General features: G+C 34.2%; 1 protein-coding gene and 1 non-coding gene across 3 annotated transcripts in view; both read right to left on the bottom strand.

The window, feature by feature from the left end:
• CSMD3 (CUB and Sushi multiple domains 3) overlaps positions 1-18,380 on the bottom strand; it is a 1,244,673-nt gene that overhangs the window by 20,515 nt on the left and 1,205,778 nt on the right. For both annotated transcript variants that reach the window (XM_059165746.1, XM_059165745.1), the window contains 5 exons: positions 17,514-17,687; positions 13,667-13,840; positions 12,274-12,347; positions 3,668-3,779; positions 1,233-1,412 (listed from right to left, as the gene is read on the bottom strand). In XM_059165746.1, coding sequence (XP_059021729.1) covers positions 1,233-1,412; positions 3,668-3,779; positions 12,274-12,347; positions 13,667-13,840; positions 17,514-17,687 — 714 coding nt within the window. The remainder of the gene's footprint in view (positions 1-1,232; positions 1,413-3,667; positions 3,780-12,273; positions 12,348-13,666; positions 13,841-17,513; positions 17,688-18,380) is intronic.
• Positions 7,676-7,876, bottom strand: LOC131828422 (small nucleolar RNA SNORA73 family). The gene has a single exon (XR_009352431.1). It is a non-coding gene; the product is annotated as a small nucleolar RNA SNORA73 family (small nucleolar RNA).

Below are 18,380 nucleotides of genomic sequence, written 5' to 3'. Positions count from 1 at the left end.
CCCCATCTAGAGATAATGCTGAGTTAACCTTCTATAGTGGTGACGATAAACAGCAAAGTGGATAGATTGAAAAAGTTATTGAAGTTCTGTTGGATTTAAATGGACTTTTAATCTTTCAATCTCATGAAAAATTTAAAATAAACCAAGTAGTGTTCTTGCTAAGAGAAGAGAGAGAACATGTTTCAAAAAGAAGGTTGTTCACATTCGTGACTGCTGCAAGAGAAATGGAATTAAAGGGCTGGAAAGAAAGGAAAAGAAAAAGGAAAAGGAACTTATTGATGACTTTATCATGAATTCTAGAAAAACGTCCTTATTCTCGGTTGTGAACACCTAAGTCTTTTTTCTCTAGTAAACTCACTACATTTTATCCAGAGGGGGATTGTCCTGATAAAGCAGCAAGAGAAGTAGACACTTCACTATATCACCCTGGTTGACTAACAGATTGGGAGGTGGGCTCCATTTAAACCTGACAATCAGACTCTTCAATAGTGTTTTCCTGACCAAGAAGTTTTGGCAAAAACTCTTCTAAACCAAAAGTTTGCTGGGAGCAATTTTCCCTACTGTGGTAGATTGAATAATGGACCTTAAAATTCAGGTTTCCTGAGAATCTCAAATATGACCTTTTTTGGAAATAGGATCTTTGAAGATATAATTAATTAGGGTTCCTCAGATAAAATAACCTTGAAATCTAGTGACTGGTATCTTTATAAGAAGGGGAGAGGACAGAGATAAACAGGAAAGGGAGTAGATGGAAGTAGAATGAAGATGGAAGTAGAAATTGGTATGGAGCAGCTATGAGCCAAGGAACGCCAAGGATAGCCAGAAGATGCCAAAAGTTAGGAAGAGACAAAGCATGGTTTTTCCCTAGAGACTTCAGAGGGTACATGGATCTATCAACATCTTGATTTTGGGCTTTTGGCCTCCATAACTCTGAGAGAATAAATTTCTGCTTTTTTAAGTTATCCAGCTTGTGGTGCTTTGTTACAACAACCCAGAAAACTAATACACCCACCATGATAAAGTAAACAGAAGAAGAAATAAAGAAGGAAAAAACAGAACATGGAAAAGAATTTATAACAGGATCCCAATAATAGCTCTGTGCTTCTGAATGAAGAAGTGCCTGCCCTTGAAGTTGGCTAACCTAATCTGAGTTGAGTTTTTGTCTCTTGCATCTTAGGGAGGCTGACCTCGTAGAATAGCTTCTGTTAGAAGCTTCTATAATGAAAACTTACCTTCACAAACAGGAACTTTTCCAGTCCAGGTGTTATCAGATCTACACACTCTATGTTCTGTTCCACCTGCGAGGAAGAAGCCAGGCTGGCAGGTATAAATGAGTGTATAGCCATGAGACGGAAGGTCCATTCCTACTACATTTGCATGAGCAGGAGTTTCTGGTTGTTTACAGCTATGGGCTATATTAAGAAAAAAGAAAAGTATTCATTTTTTATAGGCATGTTAAGAAAATTTTGAGATGAGTCAGAATATATATTAGAGGCACGTTAATGACTTTATATAAATATACCTTTGCATGGTTATTCTAATTAATCAAGGAAAATATATCAATGTCAATATACATATGAATTTCATAGGCTAACATGTTCTAAGCAGTCATCTGTGGAACATGGTAGATGTTAAAAGGGAAGCTAAATAGGGGAGACCTTCCAGGGATAATTAAGTTCATAAGTGTACACTATATTACTATTCTAGAGAGTCTCAATAGTTTTTAACATTTTAAAGGATCTAAGAAGTCCTGTAGTTAGATACCTTTCAAAGTTTGTCAAGCTCAGATTTTCTACACCAATTTATGAAATATTATTTTATTATTTTTATTTCATATTTATTTTAAATTTTAAAAATATATTTTAAATATACTTAAATACATATTTATATATAAATAATTTATAAATATAAATAATATATAAATATATTTATAAATACAAATATATATTTAAATATATTCATTCAGTATATCACTCTGACATTAACACTTGTTAATGTAGAAAGTATAATTCAATAATTTTTTACGGGTGGAATTTTCTGGCCATGTTTTGGGTTCTTAAGTACCAGTATCTTTTCATTCTCTTAACTTCTGGCTCCTTTTCTTCAAGCTGCCTTCCACTTTCGATTTGCTACCTCTATTCCATTTTACTCATACTTATGCCACCTCTTGACCTGACCCCAGTTTCACTGTTTTGTCTTATAAATAAATACCATCCCATTATCAGAGACAGATACTGCAAGAAATTTTCTCCCTAAATCAGAAAACATTTCTGATCATTTTTTGTTCATGGATATGGGTACTTAAAAGTTTGTCTCTGAAAAAATTATTCTGTATAAAAATGTGCTTGGAAAAAAAATTCCATTTGTTTCCCAATGGAGATTATTCTTCTACAGAGGTATAAATAAGAGCTAAGATTTTTTTAATATTATGTGATAAATATTGTGTTACATGTTTTATGCTTAATATAATTCCATTAATGACATTTAATCCTATGGAGGAAATATGCTAAGTATAAACACAAATAGTCTGCCTCTACTACATCCTTTTGGGGGGGGCAGAAAGGGGAAGTTTAATTAATCTTCACATTATGCACAAGTAGAATTAAGTTAATCCTTATGTTGTGCACATAGTAGAAGATCTGAGATGCTTTCAGTAATAACTCTTTTTAAATCATCATGTCCTTTATAGAAGTCATCAAAGAACTTTGGTTTACTATGAAATATCTAGTTACATGTCACACAGGTTCTAAAGGATGCACGCTATTGAATTGCTTTTAAGGAATTTTGCCATATTAAAATATCAGCCAACCAGGCATGTGAATGACTTCTCAGTGGAGTGTTCTGTTGCTTTTCAGAAAGCTGCATGTCCACAGGGGGCTCCCGTGATCATTTCAGTGGTTCTGAACAAGGCCAGAGTAAATTCACAGGACTTGTTTAGACTTCAGCAAATCCTGATAAGTATTTCTACTCCTGCTTACTCTTTATTGTTTTTCCCCAAGGTGCTTAGGATTTTAAGACAGGAAAGAAGATAAAAAGCAGAAAGTGGGAGGGAATGAGGGAAGTAATTCTCCAGCTGAAATTGACTTCTAACTGTAAGCCAGAAAAGACAGCTTCATGACCTTGGGCTTTGTTCTTTAACCCGTAAGGCAAGCTTAGGGTCAGTGCATATTTAGAAGCTCCAGGAAATACTGAAGTGGTATTTAAATTTTTGGTCAAACTATTCATGTGTATTTCCTTTCATGGATGTTTCTATCTTTCCTCAGAATCTCAGAGAGTCTCACAAGTAATAAAGGCTTAAGAAGTACTAAATTGGAGTCTTTCATATTTCAGCATACCTTTGATTCGTAGGTTCAGATCTCTGAATTGATGAACTAATAATCATCTAAAATTATCAGATGACCAAACTGAATACAATTATAAGAACCTTGCAAAAAAAAAAAAAAAAAATTGTGCTTTGTGCCTTCTCACTTCTTTAGAAAGAATGCTCCTTAATGGACACTGAGGTCATGATATAGTTATAAACTTATATACATAAATTATGATTAATCATAATCTAAAAAATCCACATAAAACATCTTTTGTGTAGATACAGATTACTTCCCACTTGTAAGGAAAAAAATGCATATAAATTCCTATCTGTGTATGATTTCTTAGCTCTGATACTTACGTATGCACTCAGGCTGAATTCCACTCCAAGTGAGGTCAGGAAGGCAAGTGCGTGTTGTAGACCCTTGGAGAAGGTGTCCTTTTTTGCAATGGAACTGCACAACACTTCCTACCTATAGCAAATTACAGAGAAACATACCAATGCAGCTTCAAATATGGCAACAATTAGAAAAAAAAACCTTGGATGAGAAAATGCTTTCAAAAGAAATTCTTCACGGTAGAAGCTAGAAGGAAAATATATTTAAAACTGATTTAAAATAAAATTGGGAGGAAATCAAGACTGAAGAAAAAAAAAAATATATATATATATATCACCATCAAGTATCTGAGTGTTCAATGCATGCATAGGTGCCTTTTTCACATCAGTTTGAAGAAAATATGGGAGATATCAAAAGGCCAATGAGTTCATCTAAACACAAGACAGACAGGTAGATTGTTAAATAAAGATAAATAAATAAAGATGGATGAAGACAGAGGAAAAGATAACTAACAACATAAAAAGGCAAATGAATATGGAAGACAGTAAATGCAGTATGAGATTAGAATCAAAGGCATTTAGATGCAAAGGTTGTGATTGTAACAAATATATGCTGGAAGACATGCAATTTGAGCTAAGCTTTTAAGGATGTGAATTTTGATAAATGCACAGAACATGGTTTTCAAAGTGAGGTCCCCAGACCGGTAACCTCAGCATCATTAGGAACTTTTTTAGAAATGCATGTTTTGGGAACTTATCCCAGACCCACTGAATCAGAAACTCTGAACAGGGACCAGCAGTTTGTGTTTTAACAAGCCCTCCAGGGCTTGTTAAATGAACAATAAAGTTTGAGAACAACTGATATAAAAGTAGAAAAGATAAGAACATGGTGAGAAAATGTATGAAGGTTAAAATACGTGTCATATAGTTTAGAGAAAAGTACATTTGATTGGTTGGCATGAAGAGTTCACACAGTGAGCTGGGACTTTAGGGGTTTGGGGGAGGGTAAAGTGGGAAGCAGTGAGCTACAACAAAAAGAAAGTAGACCCCAGAGCAATGTGTATGTGGCTTTAACTCTGAAACTGATCTTGCTTGAATAAGTTATATCCCCTCTTGGAGACTTAATCTGTAAATAAAGATGATAATATTACTTGTCTTGAGATTTGTCTTAAGCATTAAATGAAATAGGACATATAATCTGCTCAGTTCAGGGATGGCACTTAGGTTTTAAATAAATTCCAACTTTAATTATTAAGTCAAAGATAAATGTAGGAACAGCTTCTGAAGGGTCTTAAATGGCAGGCTAAGGCATTTGAAATCGTTTTATAATAAAAACATAAAGTTACTAAAACTCTCCGAGAAAGTAAAATCTGTGTTGAAAATTAAATTAGCCACTGTGTAAAGAAACTACTAAACAAAAGGAATGACCAGCAGTAATTATAATCATGAAGCCAGCACTACCCTATTAAATTTGAAAGAATAAAAGCTGAATTAACCTGTGGCAGTAGACTTGGGAAGGATGTTGTTTACTCAAACTACGATTACAAGAAGAAATCATCAGGGTTTATTAAATGATTACTGCTGGAGGACAAGGTGAGGAATATTTAGTATCTTCCATCTCAGCGGTCCCAGTAACGGGAGTCTCAGAATGATCAGTAATCCTCTTAACACATTTCACAAATACCCTGTTTCCTTCCTTCTCAATTAGTTCCTACTCCCACCTCCCAGAGCAGTAGGAGACCAAGCTTAAAGTGACAGAATTGGACCCAAGATTCCATTTGGACCTTGAGAGTGGCTAAATGCTACCATTTCTCATATTCTCACTATTACCCAGAGCTACGCTATACCACAGACTCTCCATTCCAACTGTCACTCTCTCACAGCAACCTTTATTCTTCCAGTTATTTTACACTGTGTCTTCCAAGACACTCTCATGATAGCTTTGAGGAGATCTCTTATGCCCTTGACAACCCATTTTGCCCAGGGACACTACACTGTTCAACTCCAGGAGCTCTGTTCACCCTGTATTCAACATAAATGAAATCCTTCAAATTGTGCTCCAGGGCACACAGTTCACATACTCTGAAGTTATGCAATATGACATTGTATGTTTTGGCTTTCTCATATGGACTAGATTATATGACTGATCATGTAAACTTGGCAGTTCTGTACTTCAGTCAAACCAGTTTTACAAAACCCATTACCTCTACCAATCCAGCAATCCTACTTTACCATAGACCTCAGTTAATGGTTGCCATCTTCTACCCATAAATCTCCACGCATTCAGGTACCAACAGATATTGATCATTTTACTTCCTAAATCTTAAACTGTCCCCCTTCGTCTCTCCACTTACATATCCCGCTTTAGTCCTCAATATCTTTTCTACAGATTTGGTTCTCAAATTTTAGCAGATACCATAATCAGGAGGACTCACCAGAACACAGATAGATGAGCCTCCCTTGAAAGTTTTTGATCGGGTAGATTTAGGGGACACTATTTCCAACAAGTTCTTAAATCATACTGCTGCTGCTTGGTCAGCAATGACATTTTGAGAACTACTGTCATAATTACAATAATCATAATTATAATTATGATAATCCTCTAACTTGTTTCCATTATTCCAGTGTTGAACACATTAAATTTATTTTCCATATAAAGTCAGACTGATCAAAATAAATAAAATCTTAGAATCTTTAAAAAAAAAAAAAGGGGGCACCTGAGTAGCTCAGTGGGTTAAGCCTCTGCCTTCGGCTCAGGTCATGATCTCAGGGTCCTGGGGTCGAGCCCAGAGTCGGGCTCTCTGCTTGGCGGGGAGCCTGTTCCCTCCCCTCCTCTCTGCCTGTCTCTCTGCCTACTTGTGATCTGTCTGTCAAATAAAGTCAGAGTGATCAACATGGAAGTATGACCTTAGCATTCTCCTTCTTAAAATCTTTACTATGATAAAATTACATTATGTTAACTTGACAGATAAAAGCCCCTATAACCTGACCATGGGCCATCTCTCTCACTTCATCACTGACCATTTACTTTTACTCAAATTGTGTTCATATATTACTGAATTTTTGTAATGCCCTTATGCATGCATATTTTCATGCTGTTTGCCCTGCATAGAATGTCTTTCTCTAGATCTTACCCTAAAAGATTTATCTTAGACATTTCTAGAAAGACTTCCCTACAGCATCAGATTGGGAGAACTTTCTTTTATGTGCTCCCTTAGCAACTTTCAAAGTTGCCAATGTTATCATCTATCCTATGAAATCACCCACATATCAGAGGTTAGTTTCTCTAGACTAGGGACTATGTTACTCACCCGTGTGCACAAAGAACTCTTGAAAATCTTAGATCTACTGAAGGAATGAGGATGAATAATTTAGTGACAAATGACAAAATCATTTGATTACTTAACTTAAAAAGACTTAACGTGTCTATAGTCTCCCCTTTCTTTCTTTCTTCCTTCCTTCCTTCCTTCCTTCCTTCCTTCCTTCCTTCCTTCCTTTCTATGTAGTTAGAAAACCCAGTTTACTTGAGAACAGTAGAAAAGACCAGGTAGTATCTTAATTTCCTTAAGACAAATTTTCTCCTTATAGGCATTCTGGAATCTTTGGGTTTTGTGGGTCAAAGGACCAGACTGTTTTAATAGACAGGCCCATATTCAGTGCTGTCTGTAACCTCATATTTCAGTGGTCACCTGTCCTACAGAACATTGAACTTGTTCCCCAAATTTAGTATAAAGGGTAGTTTGAAAAAGAGGTCAAACGTGCCCAAGCTTCCAAACTTCCAGGCATATCTTATAAAATAGCATTTATCATTCATTTTGCCAACTCTCTTTGCCAAATAAAGGACCCAAAAGGATAAGGGTTAACTGCCAGTGTTAGGTGAGGCTCCTCTTCTCTCCTCAAATCAATTTATTTGCAATCCTGAGCAATCACTGAGAAACAAGGTAGGCAAGAGCTTAATCCAGTAGAGTACGGCCGCCAATAAAAGGTTTTTCTTTCCCATCAACCTACATCCAGATAGAGGGTGCTCTAGAGAGCGGTTTCCTGCACGGTTTGTGTCCTCGGTCATAGTCCAGAGGATTCTGAGAAGCTGTAGGAATAAGCAGGCACAGATTCAAGTCCTGGCTTCATCTCCGTCGTGGAAAGGGACTGTACTTCATGGGGCAGAGCCTTATTCCCTGTACACCACCTGGACAGAGTCCAGGGAGAGTGACTTCCCAGGAATATCCACATTGGTACACGTCTATAGTTTCTTAAAGAAGAGTGATATCCCAGCCATACTTTACATAGGAAGCTAAATCACTGTTTATTCTTTGAAGGGTACATTTGGGCTATTTCATTAAGACTTGATGTTATTAGTAAGATATAAGAAATAGGTTGGATTACATAGCCTTTTTTTTCACTTGTAAGACTTTTTTCCTTGTTTATTTCTGTAAACTTTTCCGAAGTCATCATAAATACTGCTTTAGATATTAATCAGATGCCAGAGAAGTAAGATCTATTTAAATGTGTTTTATCTATTTTTTCAAGTTCACGAATAGCTATGTACTAACTATTTTTGTCAGAGTCACAAATACTTATACTAAATATCTAATATATGTAGAAATTAACAAATTTAATAATTGAATAATTTTTTGTTCAGTGTTTATTATAGTTAAACCAATTAGCAAAATTTTCTCCAAATATCAGTGGACTAATAAATGCCTTTCCAGTTATAAGACCACTTAATATTATGTTTTACATATAGTTGTTCATCCTTTCCAACTTGTGATAAGAGGTCCTTCTGATTCTAAATTAGCTTCTAACATGCATATTTGTAGAAACAAATAATTTTCCTTTATGTAATTCAAAAAATTTGTGGAAAATAATTCATGTACAATTTTCCCACCAATAATTGCCAATAAAAGTGCTCTGTTTATATAACTAATTATATATAATGCAAAAATACTTAATATTATTTTTATATCAGGAATTAAAATTTCTCTATTTTGTTTTAACTGTAGCCAGTGTTTGAATAAAAATCACTTTAAGTTGGACCCAATTAGTATGTTTTGTGCAAAAGCATTATAAAATTATAAGACATGTCTATTTAGTAAATATAATTTATCTTCTTAAACTACTTATTTTTTTTATTTCTTTATTTTAAATGTTATATCTCAGTTCCTAAGCCATGAAGCTTAGATAGCTAATCAAGGCATAATACACATTTTGTATAAATTTAGAATATTCTAAGTAAGATCTTTCTTTTTCATGATATTTCATAGCAAATGACTTTTGCTTTCCTAGAATTTTCATCATTGTATTTATTTGTGTCTGATTTTTAACATCACATATAAAATATATTTAATATATATTTATGTAGCATACATATATTTTATGTATATATATAAACCTAAGGGTTCCCAATTTATATACTTCCTCTGTAGTATATTTTAACAACCATTTTTTATTTGTATTTTTTACTATGTGTTTACACTAAACATTTTACCCAAGAAAAAATGAAGTAGCTTCTAATAAAAGGCATACATAGATTTTTATTAATAAAACGATGTAGAAAGGCAGGATCATAAAAATGAAGGGAGAAAACATACGCTTAAGATAAGACGCAAGGAAATTTCACTGAGCATCAGTATCAGCCCTGAGGTTGCTGGCTTAGAAAAATTAAGTTTTAAGATATCCTATGAGTTTATATCAAAAATTATCATATTTTAATTAAGAACACTTGATTTATGTTTTAAAATTCATGTCATGGTCATCATTTAAAAGCAATCAATCACTATGTGGCATATTTGTCTCATTCAATGTACTTATGTACTAATGGAGATTATAATCTGAAAATCATACATCATCACCATCTTTATTTTGGTAGCGCTAAAAATCTTACTGTTCAATGTCTTGGCATTATAGATCTAGAGTCAGATTAAAGACGTTTCATAACTATAATAACTTTAATGTAACATACCCTAACTCCTAATGATGTGTCCTCCAAACTCACAGCTCAATTTAAAGAATGATAGAGCAGTCAGTGAAATACGTGTGTCTGGCATTTACTCCATAATTAATCTAGATGTTGGATCAATCATTTTGACAGCTACTTCCTTCACTACCAATCTATCTTTAGCCAAACATTATTCCAGCTTACAATATTTTGGATATAACAGAAATTACTTTGAGTACTTTTTTCAAAATGAGAGTTTTTGTCATCTCTAGCAACAGGTAATAATATCTATGTCCAAAAATCTATGATATAAATCTATATAGAAAAAGAGTGAATAAACATATTAAAGAAAAACACCAAGAAAATGATTTGAGTGCTTGTGTAATTCCTAACCTTCCCCTTTCTCTTGTCCCTCTCAGAAGTCAACTTCTTAACAGCTATAATTTTATTTAAGCCACTGTTGTCACCTGATCAAATCAGATGTAGGTACAAAAGTTGAGACATTCTGATTCTCTCTCTAGAAATCTGGAACTGAGATTGAGACAATTAATTATTTTCTTTATGTGGCTGAAAGATAAATAGAAAAATGCAGCTTTTGTTATATAGCCAATTTCCAAAAGAAAAAACAAAGTAGGCAAACAGGGTAGTGGGAAAGACTGAGTCCTACTGTCCAGTTGCTAGATCCTGGGCTTGATAGGTCTTTCCTACATCCCTTTCCTTGGGGTCTTTGACAAACCTGCACATGGCTTGTAATGCTTTTAGACTTAAGCTATCTCAAATAGCTTCTCTTAACTTTCAAGCAAAAGTTTTTCTCAGCTGGGGCGCTTGGTTGGCCCAGTGGGTTAATGCCTCTGCCTTCGGCTCAGGTCATGATCCCAGGGTCCTGGGATGGAGTCCCACATTGGGCTCTCTGCTCAGCAGGGAGCCTGTATCTCTCTGCCTGCCTCTCTGCTTACTTGTGATCTCCATCTGTCAAATAAATAAATAAAATCTTAAAAAAAAAAAAGTTTTTCTCAACCAATAAAAATGGTTTTTCCAGAATCCTATTTGGAATGTACCAATACATTAATATAAGTTAGGATTACATAAACTTTTAAAATTTCCATTGGCTCCATACAGTTTTAGTAAATGTATTTAGTATATATATACATATAAACACACAAACTAAGTCCCTAATTTAACATAATCAGTATATCATTTGCCCTTTTAAAAAAGACTAATGTAATTATATAAAATTTATCATATTTGAAATTCTAGTCTATTCATATTTATCTGAGTAGAATATGATGATCCAATGCATGTTTATTGTCAAATAATATACTTTTAGGGTTAGATTAACTTTGGGATACCTTTTTTTAATGGTTATGATAGAATTCTTATAATGCAGAATAAATGATTCTATTCATTTCATTGGATGACTGTACTAAATTCATTCTTACCCATTTCCATTCTCATTATTTCAAAGGGTATGTATTAGAAAGGACTCACACTCTTCAGAAAATCACCTGAATCAGTGCACAAACACTAACATCACAATTCTGTGTTCTCTCAGGACACTGTTACTGATTGCTTGGTCATCAAAGCCAAGTCATGTTCTGTTCCAGTTTCTTCATCTATATGATGAGGACTAATTCTCTTTAATGAGTTGTCCATTTTTCAGGATTTAGATCAATTGATAAAACATTTTATAAAGATATGAATCTAAAGTTTTCTGAAAACACCAATATAGTGGAGACTGAGACACCTTTTTTCACCTTTTTTTATACTTTTATATTATGTAGACAGCCCTGAGGCAAACTGGAAGAATTGGAAATGCTATCAAATCAATGTTCATACTGTGCCTGAACTGTAGATAAATGGAAACTATTTTTAGCAACAAAAATATGGCACCTTTGATGAATACTTTCTTTAGAAATTGATGTTTTTCAAGTTCCCACTGAATTTCACACGAAATAGTAGAATTTAGAAAAGTCTGCAACATAAGGCAATTGGGTAATGAGTATATTGGCTATTTCCTCATGGAGTGAGTATGCACTTTGGCTCCCTTAAGGTCCCTGTAATGAAAAACTTGCTGAATCTCTACATAAAATCTAAATTAGAAAAAGAGAAAATAAGAAAGTCAGCCCCACATGATTTGGCATGTTGAAGAATTCCAATGTAACAATCCAGCAATTGTGGATAAATTATTTTCTCAGAAATTTCCCATGTCCGTGGAAATGTTTAAAAATACTTTAGTATTATATACACATTATAAGATAGACATATTTTAGTCTAATTGCTTTGTTGAATAACCATATTTTTATATGTTTGCAAAATAACCTCTTTTATCTTTATTTTTCCTCACTCTCTCACATCCACCTTTAGAATTCATCCATTCATTCCCTCATTTCTTCTTACTTAGCCCTCTCTTATGTTCTAGCTATGACTTATGGATTTTCCTATGCTCACAACTGTCTTCAATTTTTCTTTTCTTTTATTGTTATGATCAGTTAGGCTCTTTTCTTAAGCCATATTTTTCTTCTCCTAATTTCCTTTTACTTCCAAGCTTTTGTTGCCTTTTACCCTTTTTTATACAGTTATGAATACAGATATAAGCATGTTTTCTGTTTCTACCAACACAATTATATGCACATGGATCAAAGAAGCCTTTTGATCTAGTTTTATACTGAGTAGAAATATTTTTAAAAGTACTCACTTGAAAACCAAATGTATTGTTCTGAGATCCATGCCTTGGGACTCCTGGATTTTCACATGAGGTACGGGTGGGTTCTAAAAATGAAGATTATAAGCATAATATTCCTTTAAAATTTTTACTGATATTTAAATGTATATTTTTCACATACAAAACAATTTTAAGTGATCTGGAGCTTAATGAAAAGGACTATGGGTAATAATAAAGAGTATAAATCTAATAGCGTCTTCCCATGGACAGAAGCCTGCTAATCTTATTCAGGTGTACTGTAATATACACAAATTATGCAATTCTTAAAATCTGAACGCTTCTAATATAAAGGCATAACTGATATCCAACTTACTCTGTGGATAAAAATAGTTAAGGAAAAATGAAGGCTATGAAAAAAGAACACAAATATAAGACGTTTGCTCAAGCACTTTGCTAAACTATAATCTCAGGTAGGATAATATTCCCCTCAAGAAGTAAGAGTTTTTCCAGAAACAAGATTTAGTTATTTTCATTTGTCATGGAAACCTGTAGGAGATTCAGGTATAAAAATGGTGAAACTAGTAGTGTCTGAGTTGACTAGTTTTATGGCAGATTATTTGGTTGGTTTACCAAACATGGTAATTAATTTAAGACTGTAGAAATGTGCTCAGAGCCATTTTGAAATCAATGTATCTTTTTTTTTAAGGTGATCTCCATGCCAAGCATGGAGCACAGTGCGGGGCTTGAACTCAGGACCTTGAACTTAAGACCTGAGTTGGGTTCAAAAGTTGGATACATAGCTGACTGAGCTACCCAGGTGCCCCATCAATGTATCTTTTTTATGAATTTTTGGAGCAAGTTTAATATCATTTGACTATGATTCATTAATCATAAGAATATATACAAATGTTAGTACTTAATGCTATTAATCTAAGAGCTTTTTCATTTTTCTTTTTTTTTTTTTTTAAGATTTTATTTATTTATTTGACAGAGAGAGTTCACAGTAGACAGATAGGCAGGCAGAGAGAGAGAGAGGGAAGCAGGCTCCCTGCTGAGCAGAGATCCCGATGCGGGACTCGATCCCAGGATACCGAGATCATGACCCGAGCTGAAGGCAGCGGCTTAACCCACTGAGCCACCCAGGCGCCCGAGCTTTTTCATTTTTCAATTTGTTGATAAACAAAGAAAGTTATTTTGAGTGTTCCTCTGGGAAGTTTTAAATGTTAAATACAACATCATACGTTTTAATCGTATTCATTTTCAGAGTCCTCTAATCGCTTCTATATTTTACATTTGTTTTTTCATATTTAACCAACTATAGTTTGTAGGACAGAGAAAATAACTAATACATACATACTAATAATGCATTACTAGTATCTAGTAATTACAAAATTACTGAGAATAATCATCCTTTAATTAATATTACCTATGCAGTGAGGTGATGAACCACTCCAAGTGCCATCTGCTTGACATATTCTGGTGCTTGATCCCACTAATATGAAAGGAGAATTGCAGCTAAATGAAACCTCTGACTGGTATATAAAGCTTTTGCCTTCTCTTTTCCCTTGGGCAGGTATACCAGGGTCACCACAAAACTTTGCTGGAAATGAAAAGAAAGATATTTATAGCACGGATTTAGGATTCATCAAAGTAACAGTTTAGAAAAATGATGAAAATAACTGGACTATTGAACTGAAGTGACATGTTATTCACATTAATGTATCCCAAAGAAACTTTTTTAGCTTTTGTCAATTAATAAATACTGAATGTACGACTCAGCATAATATTTGAAAAAAGTCCAATTGAGGTGTTTTCCATCTAGTAGACCACCTTAATAACTACAGATTTTTTTGTATTTTTGTTGTTGTTTTGTATTGACCAGAATCAAACCACACATTTGTACAAACTGATTGTGAAGTTGGGGTACTTCTGAAAAGGCATGTGATTCACAGAAAGCTCTGTCAGAAAGTCAGCCCATAATGATCTGGGTTGTACTCTCCAGAATGCTCTTTTTATATGTATATAACAGATATACTTATTTGTTCTGTTGTAATCTGTTGAACACTCAAGCTCATACCCCAGTGTTTTGCTGTCTTCCTCTTTGTAATATGGTAAGGGGTTTTCTAGTGTTTTATAAAGATTTAAGAAGCCCAATAGAGTCCAATCTATACCAAACTGAGGAATCTCAATGTTCCAAAACTGTTGAAGATACCATCTTGACAGAATTTGTAAACAAATTGGATACATTATTTCATTCAACATATATTTCCTAACAACTAAAAGAACCTATTCTAAGAAGTTTTAGGCACTTAAATTTATCGGTAAACAAACTAAGGTCCCTGCCCTTGTGGAATTTATGTGAGGGAAACAAACAAGAATAAATAAATATAATAAGTAGAAAAGTAACATGTGGGAAGGTAATGAGTCCCATGTGGAGAAATAGTATGGGAAGAAGGCGATACAGACTGTGTATGTTGGGTGTGATAAATGGTGAGGGCTGGGGTGGGTTTCAAACAAGGTGGCAAGGGCATCCATCACTGATGAAAGATCTGGAGGAAACAAAGCATTTAGCCATGCTGATGGCCCAAGGAAGATCATTTAGGTAAGGGAATAGCACTGTCAAAGCCCTATGCTGAAACATGTCCAACATGTTGGGGATAAAATAAGGCTAGTGAAGCTGGAGTAGAATGAGCATGCAGAAGTATAAGGGGTGAGATCAGATGGTTCCAAATTTAGTAGATAACCGAGACAAAGTTATCATATGTTTTCAATTTGTTTGTTGTAGTAAAAATACATAACATATTTTTTTATCATTTTAACCAATTTAAAGCATACTCAATTTTTATAAATTTGCATAACCTGAAAGGTTATGCCCCTGATAAGGCAAAGAAACAGTAACATCCAAACCTTTTTAAGTATAAATATTCCCTTAGGATGGCACATGCTGCAAACCAAAGATATTTTTGAGGCTGAAAGGAAACCTCTAACTAGACAGAACATCAATTAGGACAACAGGAATAAACTAGGAATGTTCCAGGCAAACAGGAATGGATAAACACCTTAATAACAGAATACCTCAGTCTTAAGCTCAAGGTACAAAGAGAGACTCTTCCTGAAATTCAAGACTCTAGGAGAGACCTGAATTTTCAAACCTCTTTTTAGGAAGTTTTTGTTTTCTTTTTAAAGGAATTACAGTTAAAAGTAATTATGAAATAACTATTCAATGAAATAAACAGGGGAAATTTTCAGAGAAAAGTAACACAGGTAAAATAAACATCTGTTTAGTGTGTTTCAATTTTCATTATTTCCTAAATATTGTAAATTTCTCTGCTATTAGTAATATAACATCATTTCTAGTGATATAACATCAAACCTTAGAGGCCATGGTCTTCATCTCACTAATCTTTGTGTCTCTAGCACATTTTGAATTCCATGGCTGTTTTCTCAGTGAACATTATCAATGGGCATTTTAGCTTAGTAATCATTTCTACTGTAAAATTATTTAGCAACCAACTTCTGAAGTGTTTCTCTCACTTACTTCTGCTGAGTCATTCCTCTCAGATTCTTATCTTTATTCAACAAAGAAAAGAAAGGAGAGAGATGCAATCACATAAACTCTTCTCCTGGCCCCTGCCTGCCCCTCACTTCCTCATCATTCCATTGGTTTCTATCTGTAGATTTTCATGTACTAAACCAAACAACCTATTAGTTTAGAGGCTTAAGACACAGGGTTTATTTTCAAAAGGCTTCAGTTCACAATGACATAAACTTTAGGATAAAAGGACATACTTTGAACAAAATGAAAGAGAAAGGACTTTCCCTTCTATAAAGTCCCTAAAATGAATGAATTTGGCTATAAGTGGATAAGAACATTAACTCTTTATTTACCTTTAGTTTACCTTGAATTGGAATTCATACTCTTTCATTTTGTGGCAGTGCAAACTGTAAGCCGTATAACAATGTAGGGGGTCCCCTAAATGATGACAGGGTCACACAGTGACTCTACAATTTGATTCCTCTCTCTGAGCCAAAGTGTCATTACCAATTAAAATGTCATGAGTAAACACACTTACTAGGAGTTCCGTTATATGTAACATAAATCATATATGTGAAATGATTGGACAGAGTGAGCCCAATTACATTTGGATAGTTATAATATAACATCAATAGTATATTATTATTATGTGCATTTTAATAGAACCGAAAGAGAAAATACCATAGCAAGATATTTCTTGATTGAGATTTTCCCAGTTGTATCAAAAAAACTTTACCATGAACTCTTCTCTGTAAATCTCCTTGTCCCTATCTATTCTGAGGTAGCCATGGAATATCAACTCTTATTTAGAGCACATTGGTCTTTTCTAAGACGATCCTCAGCATAAAACACAGTTTTAAGGGACAATTTTCTATGACGTAGTAGCATATGATAAAATCAGGAGAAAAGAAGACAAAGGTCACAGAAGCCCATATGCAATTTGTTCTCCACTGTGAATGAGAAGCCTGGAGGGTTCCACGTCATTTCATCAGTTATATCTGCCTAACTTCAAGGCCATGGGGACAGGTGGGGAGCTCCTTTACCCCATGCAGGGAAGGGAGGGCAGGCGAGGAACAAGATCACATTAGACACCTCAGCATGAAGGCTGCCCGTATTGTGTGCTACAATAATTTGTGTAAAACACAAAGCTGACCTTTATTTTGTTTGCAGTCTTCCAAATTAATTTTCAAGTGACACTTGCTGGAACATATATTGTAAAGTGACTCCTGTAAGAAAATATTAATCCCTCTTCTCCATGCTTACCCTAATCATTTTAGATATAATCACAAACATTATCATGACAAATAGTATCATAAGAACTTGATTTGAAGGACCATGTCAAGTAACATGGATTTATTGTGGAAAGAAATTTGGGAGTAAATTGGAGCACTCAGTTGAGACACACTGGACAAAATAAGAATAACTTCTCCAGTAGTAGAATGAATCTTAACGTCTTTAATTTGAGAAATAATTTTTTAAGAAGGTTGCAAGCAAAACAGTTTATTTAGTTTAATATTTAGAATCATATCAAAAAGAACATAACAGTAAGATTACAGGAAAAGTACACTGATAAATATGATTTCCTACTGAATTTTAATTATGCCTCAGAATGCACTTTAACAATCTCATATTTGTTTTAGCAAAATCTGAAAATTTTGAGTAACAGCTATAATCTCAGTCTAGTTTCAAGAGAGTGGACATGGGAAAATGCAATTTTAAGTATAGAAATTATACTTACGTAAGCACTGTGGTACTTCCCCACTCCAGGTACCATTCCCTACACAGGTCAGAACAGCAGGAAAGGATAGTTCATAGCCTGGAGAACAGATGTAGCTAATACTAAAGCCCCAGTCAAAATTTGTTCCTTCCAACCTTCCATTAGAAATCTGGGGAGGAGTTGGGCAGGTAACAGCTGCAATTACATTAAAAGTGATTAGACACAGCTGCTGAAATATCCCGGGTATAAAAAAAAAAGAAAAAAAAGAAAAGAAAAGAAAAGAAAAAAATCATCAGAAGAAGCATATGTACTAATTTAACCTTTCAGAGGACAATATGGTGTGACATGTTTTATTCTCCTGGTAGTAGTCCTGAAACATCCCTGGAATTAATCCCTCTAGGATGTGACTATTTCTTGGCAACATAATGGCTACTGGTTGTCAGAGATACTCTTAGAAAATAACAAGCTGCCTGACATCTAAGGAAAGCAAATAGAGGGTGACCTTCCATCTAGTATACTGTAACTGATAAATTATTGGTTTTATATAAAATTATTTTTCCAATGACCTTTAGACAGCCTGAACATCAGGGCTGTTTGGCTATATATAGTGTCAACAAGAAATTTGTAAGTAATTCTGTGACATTGGAAAAAACTTACATCAGGCATCTCTTTAAAATATCCAAATTGGTTCTATCAACCATTTAAATTCTATCAACAAATTAAATTTATTTTAGAGTTTTTAAATAAATTATTAAATGTTTAAACATTTATTTTAAAATTTGCTTTATAAGCTGGCTTAAAGGAAAGATGGGTAGGATAACATGACAGAGATGAAGAGAAAAAGAGGGGCACACATTGCAAAATCTAAAAATGAGGAATGTCTATTTG

This window comes from Mustela lutreola, chromosome 3, assembly GCF_030435805.1.
Source record: "Mustela lutreola isolate mMusLut2 chromosome 3, mMusLut2.pri, whole genome shotgun sequence".
Classification (NCBI taxonomy): Eukaryota; Metazoa; Chordata; class Mammalia; order Carnivora; family Mustelidae; genus Mustela; species Mustela lutreola.
This window is presented reverse-complemented; position numbering and strand designations above follow the sequence as displayed.